This window comes from Triticum dicoccoides, chromosome 1A (genome assembly GCF_002162155.2).
Source record: "Triticum dicoccoides isolate Atlit2015 ecotype Zavitan chromosome 1A, WEW_v2.0, whole genome shotgun sequence".
NCBI classification, from domain to species: Eukaryota; Viridiplantae; Streptophyta; class Magnoliopsida; order Poales; family Poaceae; genus Triticum; species Triticum dicoccoides.
The window spans coordinates 495,943,707-495,952,721 of record NC_041380.1 but is presented as its reverse complement, the minus strand read 5'-3'; the positions used below and the strand labels follow the sequence as shown (position 1 = coordinate 495,952,721).

Genomic DNA, 9,015 nt, shown 5'->3' with positions numbered 1-9,015 from the left:
TTCTCCTCTTCTTGTTCCGATTGAGTGCGCCGTGTGGATGCCTGGACTGGAGGTGGAGGTGTAGGGGGCGCCGCGGCGGCGAGGGTGGGGGGAAGGGCTCCTGTTTTTTACCGGGGCGAGACCGAGACGAGGGGGAGAAAGGAAACGAGATGCGGCTGCGGTTTCGCTCGGCTCGACCGACGACGCGGTCACGGGATTGCCGGGGGGGTGGGTAGTGTGTGCTGCGTGGGCTCCTCCCGCTGGAATCCACGCAGGGTCCGTTCGGAGGGAGAGAGGCTGGCGTGGAGTCCCCCATCGATCAGATTCAGGATGTGGACGAACTTGTTTCCGATGGTCGCCGAAAAAGAAAGTCGTTTGTTTCCGGGCCCAGATTAGTTTTTTGTTTCTGTTTACAATACGTATACAAAGGGAGCTGACCGCGAGATAGGACCCCAAGCAGTGGTAGAGCAACATAAATATCAGCTGCTTGATTGTGACTTAGACCGATCATATTTCTTCACCTTTTTAGGTGGGTACGAGAGGCGATGCGAGCTGAAACGTGGCAGGCCAGGGGTCCAACTGTTGATCTTTCTGAAGAAAGGAAAGTGGGAACGAGATACCCTTCTGCATAGGGCAATTCATCTAGAAAACGAGATAGCAGCATGTGACAGAGACAGCAGGATTGGTTAATCGGCCGCGTTCGATGCTCTCGCCACTTCAAGGATCCATCTTGTTCCCCAAGAAAGGCTGACGCTTAATTAGTGAGGCGGACTTGGTTTGCCGGGAATCAAACGCATGCGGCAGGGAGCGAAAATAGCAAAGCAGTGACGTTCCTTTGCCTCCCAGGGAGGCACAAGCAGAGCTGCCGTATCTGCCTTTTTGTGTGCGTGCCGCAGCTTTTTTAGGGTGTGATTGATAGGGTGCATGAGGATAAAAATTTCCAATCCAACCTATTTTTGCTTATTTGGTAGGGTGCATGGGCTCACCTGGCTATGCCCATCTGATGCAAAAAAGAGTCCTCAGTCATGCTCATAGAGAGGGTGCATGGAGGCAGCCATGCTCGCCCCGACCCTCGTCCCACCCACCAGACCACGTCTAGACATTTTAATTTTTTTAAAAAATGTTCATATTTCCAAAAAAAATTAAAAAATTAACAAATATCCAGGATTTCAAAAAAAAGAAAGAATTGAGAAAGTTTAGAAAAGTAAAAAAAATCAGAATTTCATTTTTTGAAAAAAATTGAAAAACATGTTCGGAATTTTAAATTTTATTTGAATTTTCAAAAATTGTTCATAATTTCAAATTTTGATTAAATTTTCAAGAATGTTCATAATTTAAAATTTTCAAAAAATGTTCAGAATTTCCAAAAAATAAAAATGTAGAATTTGATTTTTTTAAAATTTTTAATAAAAGTTCAGAATTTCAAAATATATTTAAATTTTTGTTCACGTTTTTTCAATTTTGTACACCATTCAAAAAATTTATTCAAAATTTGAAATTGTTCAGCATGTCTAAACACATGCAGGCTGCCAAACAAAGTCTTAGCTCACCATGTCTCAGTGCATACACCGCTCCCAAACAACAGCAAATGCATGAACTCAGCATGTTTTAGAGGAGAACAACTAGGATAGGTCCATACATGCTACCAAACATACCCTTAGAGCATCAACAGCCGGACTTGCAAATTCGACCTCTCAAACGCTCGTGGACGCCCATGCGGACATTGACCGGTCAAGCCTCAAATTACTCATCTTACGACCGAACACCTCAATTAGCATATCTCAAATCCATACAAACACATGCACCTATGTAAACGATGCTACATCGCCCAGCTACTACTCCCTCTGTCCGGGAATACTTGTCATCAAAATGGATAAAAAGAGATGAGTTCATCTCTTTTTATCCATTTTGATGACAAGTATTTCCGACGGAGGGAGTACAACATTACCATTGGACCATCAAAATTTGGCATGTTTGGCTATGATGGAGAAGATTATCCATGGCTGCCCTTGCCAACAGCCCTTCCTGGCGCCCTTGCCGTCCTTCTCGTGGAAGTGCCGATCAAAGACGTAGTAGGGATCGAGTCGGATCTGCTCGTTGCCTGAGCTATCCTCACCATCGTTGTCCAAGCTTAACTAAGCGGTCGTGAGCCGCCGATAGGATCTATTTGCCATCGTTGGCACGCACCATACAAACGTCTACTCCTCCTATTCACAATCTCTACTATTAAAGGAGAATCGAAGATCGTGATGGTTCGACCTTCACGGTCGCCTCGCTCCCCTCCACCCCACCCTTCTACGATTTCTGAAAAATCGGACTGCCTTCCCACCCCTCCGCTCATGAGAAAAAGAAAAAAAAGTAAAACAACGCACGTCCCCACGTCCCCGTATCCCACCTCCCACTCCCTTCCCCCAAATCCCTCACTCTCAATTCCCTATTCTCTCCAGAGAGGAATCACCGCCGCCGACCTCCTCCCGCCTACAGCGACCTCGAGCGGCAGTGCACTACAGCCAAGCTAGATTGGAGTGGTGGATCCGCACCCTTGACATCTCATGAAGTCCATGAGGAGGGCGACGACGGCAACGACGAGCGATGGCGACGCGGAAAGGGCATGGCGACCAGGAGCGGCGCGTCGACGACAACGACAAGTGAGAGCCGAGATAACGCTAGCTCCACCACATCGACACCCATTGTTGGTCTCCAATAGTCTCCGTCGGCCCCCGCACAGCGAGCCTCACGCCAGCGGGTTGCGTGCTCCCCGTGTTCGAATCTGCTCTCGGCATAGTAAGAGGGGAGCTGAAGGGGTTTGCCGCGTAGCCGGTTGCCGCATGATTCTAAGCTTCTTGTTGTTTGTCGTGTAATTTAATTTGTCTGTTTTTAGTTGGGAATCGGAGCAGGTGTGGCAGAACGACATCGACCTCCTCAAGCCGTCGGCGGGTCCAGAGAAGCTCAACTCATTCCTCATGGTACGTGCGCATCAGACCACATAGGATGTGGGTGAAACATGCCTTTCCGTTCAATTGAGTTTTCTCCCAGCCCCAGATTATGTGTTGTCTTTGTGTTCCTTCTCTGCATGATGCAAGTGCCACGGCTGCTTCAACATGTAAGAGCATGGTCTTTTCTCCGCTTTAGTCACGTGATCCTAAATAATTGCTTGTCGGACTTAACTACAGAGCAATATCATGTTTCCTTTCGGGTATATGTTTGTCCAAGAACAGGTATTGTTAATTTGTTATGTGCAAAATGGTGGCATTACCCAAATATCTTTGTCCTATTAAATGACATGGATCAACATTATTCATGCAAACTGAGAAGCAGCTCATCTGGTCCTCTATGTATGTGATTATGTTGATAGATAATGTTACAAAGTTAGTTCAGATTATCCTGAAGCATGTCGCTCTCTGTCAGAAGTTAAGCAAGGTCATCATTCGTGAGCTGGGAGTATGGTTGATTTGATTACTCCACTAGTGGTTGGGGCGCCACCCGGTGGCGTCGCCTGAGAGAAAGTTGGGCGGTGCCAGGTAGGAGGCGCCCCTTTCACTTTCCTAGCATAAAATTAATAATGCACATTACAGAGGTGGTTTAGCAAGCTCTTCCCCCCAGAGCAAACCCAAAAGGGGAAAACAACAGCCCAAAACACCCTACAGGCCTTCACGGCCAGCAACAACAAGAACAAGTGCATTGTGCTGTCATTAGAGTTGATCTTCCCCAACAGGTCATGTATAAACAGAAGGAAGCTTACACATCAGTGGCCTGAATACTCTCTCTTTCATGATCTAGAGCATCAACAACTCCAAGGTTGACAAGGGCACCCTGCTTGATCGCCACGGCCTGCTCGTCATCGAGCCTGAAGATTTCTCGGAGCGCGACAATGTCCTGCAGCTTCAGCTACTCCTTCAACTAGTTGGCAAGAGCATCCAAGGCAGCCTCAGTGACGTCCTTGCCATTTTTTATGACGCCCAGGCCACGGCAAACCAAATGTGCATTAATCTTGAATGGTTATTGTTCCTTGAGGTTGCTGGCTCTTACTCAGCTTTGACATATGTCCATGTAAAAATGATCATTCAGAACTCATAACGATTCATAAACATATATGTGATTTCAAATCTAACGCTCCTTGACATTGTAGGCACCATAGTGGACTAAGAAAGTAGGACTCTCTTACTTATGAACTAAAGCTAACTAAAGATCCGACTATATCTCTCTCCAAGCTTGCGAAGCTATGCAAGTGCCGCACTTTATTCCCACGGTTTCTTTACTACATATGCACCTACTTTTTTCTATGCTTACCTATAGCTCGATTAATATATACAAATTACACATGTTGAAAAGAGAATGTTCAAATGTTTTATGAAAATTTAGTTATGTACTGAATATATTCTCCACGGTATATAATACTCAAAAAAGTAATTGCATGGATAAAAGTGAATTGCAGAACTGATTGCTTACCATCACATGCAATGCTCCAATTTCTCAACATTATGAAGATGTGTGAGCAGCCAAAAAGAAATAGCATACCAATGTTACTATGACTGAATTAATTAGGGGAGGACAACCTAAAGACACATTGTTCTACCCTGAAATTTTTGACATGAATCACTAATCTTTGGTATTGAAATTAGGTACTTCTCGTCATAATCAAGTAACGATTGGCCACCTGAAATTGGAAGGAGGCCGAAGCACAAAAATAGACAAACCACTTTTTTGCACCACATGATTATAGTAGCATGCGTCAGTATACTGACATACAAAGAAGTGAAAAACCAAAACTAATCTGACTTTATAAAGCACAAATAAAGATCTCTATGGGTAACACTAAATCAGATTTCATTTTTATTAACATCACCTCATGGTTAATAAAAACGACCAAAGAAAGGGAGCCCCACCTCATGGTCGCAGCAACTGCTGCTCAGAGAGCATCTCCATCTTGCCTGTCGTCAGGTAGTTGGCCCACTCCAATGCCCAGACGCGCTGAACGACCAGCATGATTCGCAAGAACCGTACAAAATGAACAAGTTCAGGCACAGGGGCGTGCTAGTGTACAATCAGTGAATGTGAATACAAGATTTATAATTTGCAGAAGCATATAAATATATTCTGATTACAAAAACATACCTAAACCACAGGCTTCTTCAGACTTCCCAATATCCAAGGGCGACAGTGCAAGATCTAGTTGTACAGGGTTCTTAATCATAAGTGACATAGCAAGAAATACTTCAGATTCACAGCATAAGGAAAGATAAGAGCTAAAACAGAATTAATTCCTTGCTCCAGCTCCAAAAACAGAGCAGATAATGCAAACTGTCTGTTGAAAGTGGATTGGAAAATGAACAGGATGCAGATGTACTTTCATTGAAACGACATACCTAATGAGAGCAGGACAATGGATAATTATGTTCGTTCTAATCAACAATCATGAGCAAATCCTAAGCAAACAACTTTGCAATTCCTCCCAGTGGGAGGCCAATTTCCAGAACTTTAATTGATACTTTACCTCCATCTCAGCAAGACGAGCGAGCTATAAAAATTAGATAAGAATAGACCTGGTAATGTAACCGGTATGGATTGAAATCTGGAAGGCATTACAATGTGTAGGGTTCATGAAGACATGGGATCATAATGACAAAAGCCAATGATAATACACCGAGTAGTGGGATACAGTTTTGCTGAAAAATTATCAAGACGACAGTACAATCCTTGAAGATTTGATTATTGTAGTTGAACTTTGAACAGAGTTAGTGCTTGAATCTAATACTCGGAAAATTAGTATATAAACTGTCTGATTACAATGATCTAAGAGGTGTTCCGCGCCAAGGAACTAATTAATAAATTTCAACACTATAAGAGCACATTTAAACTGAAATACTTACTGTTCCATGTCATTCTCCTCTGTAAACTTGTCCAAACGATCCTGAAACACCAAAGATTGTAGAACATGTGACATCCCTGGAAAGCAGGACCAGGTTATGACTTTAGAAGGGTAGTAAGTGAAGAAGAAGAAAGCAAGAAGACCATATCTCATAATAGTACAAACTGAAGAAGAAAATAAAAATTCTCAGATGTAGCAGGAAAAATTGGTATGGGTGCTTACTGCGTACAGAAGATTACCATTTGTCTTCTCGCATCCAGTTATGCCAGCCTGTTCATATGCAAATCTATAGTCAAAAGGGGCAAAACATTGTAGGGCCTGAAATAGATAAGTGGCGCTGATTACGTCAGGTAAACTAGTGCAATTTGCACCGCAAACGAATAGAAATCAAACCCTAGCAGCAGGGACCGCACTAATCAAAACGAAGACTACAAGTGTAAGGATAGAAGGCATTGTTTACCTTGGCTACGGCTGCGGCTAGGTTGGCGGTGACTTTGCTGTTGTAGATGTTAGTGATGAGGTGTTCGTAGATAAACTCATTATATCGCGATGCATATCAGAAAGAAATTGAAATCAATCAGATGGCTAGAAACAGAGACATGAAAGATGCTTATTGCACTGATAAGCACATATGAACACATGGGCAACAGGTTTATATTACAGATACTTTAGTTGATTCAGAAGCAATGACACTGTCCAACAGTATAGTCTCAGTGATGAAGGACATTTCTTCACCGAATCTCTGAAAACATCAATTTTTATAGAGAGGTAATTATGTGTATAAACAATATGGATGTATTTTTCGATAAAGAACAAGAACACAAACCAAATAAATAGTATACAGGTCAAAAAAATATCTGAGAAACAAAGGTGCATTGTTACAAGGTCGCTGACGTGTGTTTGGCTAGCTAGATGGTGATCCTGACTTTGTGCTCAGTTTGGTAGCTGGAGACGATATTGCTGGTCGTAGCGGTTAATGGAATAGAATGTACTCAATCAAAAAACGCACATTTATACCCTGAGTCCCTGATGCAGGAGCATTGCTCACTGATGTTTATATTTCAGATTTACATGTTAATATTTTGATCTTATATAACCTTCACATATTTTTAAGATACTTTTCTTAATGGAAACAAGTAAACAGATACTTAGCTTGTAATTAAGTATAAGTAAAGTTATACGAAGTCAAAAGAGCATAATCTGGTGCACATGAATATATAATTAGCAACCATTACAAGTTACCTGCTTAACACAAACAAAAAGGAATAGCATGCCTTTAGGATAATTAGCAAGATACCTTAGAAAGAGGTAAACTAATCCACACATGAATCGATCACTAGTTCACTACAGCACCGCATACTTGAAAAGCAGGATACCTAAAAAAGGGGCAAACCAATGATCGATCAGTAAATGCTACGAAATGGTGTAATCTAACCTTACATCATAACAACCTTGAATTGTACAGTTTAGAAAATAAGTAGTAGCTCACATCTCAGAAGGCTACTATCATGTACAACACGCGGGTGATTTACCTTAACAAGCTTATACTCTTTGCGTGAATGATTTTTTGCGTCTTCTGTTGTTCTTATTGTTTCTTTCAGTTCTTCAACCTTCTGATACCTCGCCCTCTCCTGATCTATTCCTCTTGATGACACAGATTCAAGTTTCGTCACCTGGTTGTGCAAGGCAAATTAAGTCTGATGATAGGCTTTGGATATGAAGCAAAGAATTAGAGTAATCAGTAAATGCATTGTGAATAGAAGCTGGATCCTGCGAGACACATGCACATGGCCACCGATGGTGGAGATGAATGGGGATTAGATCCGTGGTGGCGGCGTCCTCCCATTGATCGAAACCACCACCGGCACCTTCTCCTCCCACCTGCTCCTCCGTCGGCTCCTTGCCACTGCTACTTGGGGTAAGACCGGAGGATCAGAACATAAATTTATACCCAAAAACAAACATGTCATCGTTCTTTTATTAGGCTCAACTACGTACAAACTACTGCACAAGATTTCCATTGCCCCGAACATTAGTACAACAGCCCGAAATGCAAACAAAGGACCTATATGGTCCAAAGGTACAACAGAAATCTGATTTGCTCATATTAGCATGTAAGAAATGTAAAGGATGCATGTTGGAGCTGGATCAATGTCAAACTAAAAAAGTTCAAATGAAATGTATGTGTCTGAAACATCAAAATTGTCTCCAAATCATGCAAAAATTGAATTGTTTCATGTGAATTCCTTAAGAAAAACTCATTACCTTGCAATTAGTGTTGCACTTGAGTTCTTTTTGAGTTAACCAGATTCCTGGTTCCCTAGTATTACAAGGCTATCACAATCATTGGACGAGTGCAAGGAACAGAAGTGTAAGAATGTGTGAATCCACACGTTTATTTAATTTAGCACATCCCAAGTTACAGATCTAACAACCTGGTGTCCTACACTCCTACTACGTAGTATGAGCTGCAAAGCGCTATTCATTGACCACATTTCATAGAACATCTTGCAGGCACAGAAACAAAGACGACAAAATCTAGAGAGAGATGGTAGTCTGTATTGTAAAGCAGGAATGGGAGAGGTGCGGCATCTCGTCTTGCCATGGCCGCTTGCACCTCGGGTTCGGCAGCGCTGCCATCTAATGGAGAGAGAGAGAAAGACACTATTAGGAAAAGGGCTAAAGATGAAATTGACACTAATGGTGCACCAGAAAAGTGGTGCGCCATTTACTAATGGCGCACCACGTGAAGATACGCCATCAGTGTGTAAGATACTAATGGCGCACCAGCCACAAGGTGCGCCACTAGTAATATGAGGACTAAGGATTAACACAATAACAAGATTAAGCTACTCCTGCAATATGAGGACTAAGGATTAACAAAATGTTTTTTTTTCATTTTTTCAAACGTACTAATGGCGTATCCGGATAAAGTGCACCATTAGTTAGAACTACTAATGGCGCATCAACCGTTGAGTGCGACACTACTGTATTCTTTTTTTTTTTTTTTACTTTTTTGCAAAACTACTAATGGCGCACCGTCGCATAGTGCGCCATTACTAGTTCAAACTAGTAATGGCGCACTGTGCCACAGTGCGCCATTAGTATAAAAATTATTTTTAATACTTTTTTGCAAAACTATTAATGACGCATGTATGTGTGGTGCA

The 9,015-nt window shown here is 42.3% G+C and overlaps 1 protein-coding gene and 1 long non-coding RNA gene across 2 annotated transcripts in view; both read right to left on the bottom strand.

Annotated features, from left to right (window-relative positions):
- The window catches only part of LOC119353976 (ATP-dependent zinc metalloprotease FTSH 8, mitochondrial-like), an 8,197-nt gene extending 6,246 nt beyond the window's left edge, over positions 1 to 1,951 (bottom strand). Inside the window, exon 1 of the mRNA XM_037620684.1 lies at positions 1,928 to 1,951. Within this exon, the coding sequence (XP_037476581.1) occupies positions 1,928 to 1,951 (24 nt within the window). The remainder of the gene's footprint in view (positions 1 to 1,927) is intronic.
- A 1,664-nt stretch (positions 1,952 to 3,615) lies between these two features.
- LOC119307508 lies at positions 3,616 to 5,209 on the bottom strand. Its single transcript, XR_005149354.1, has 3 exons — positions 5,095 to 5,209; positions 4,866 to 4,950; positions 3,616 to 4,012 (listed from the first exon to the last, which is right to left on the bottom strand). It is a non-coding gene; the product is annotated as an uncharacterized LOC119307508 (long non-coding RNA).
- Positions 5,210 to 9,015: the final 3,806 nt, after the last annotated feature.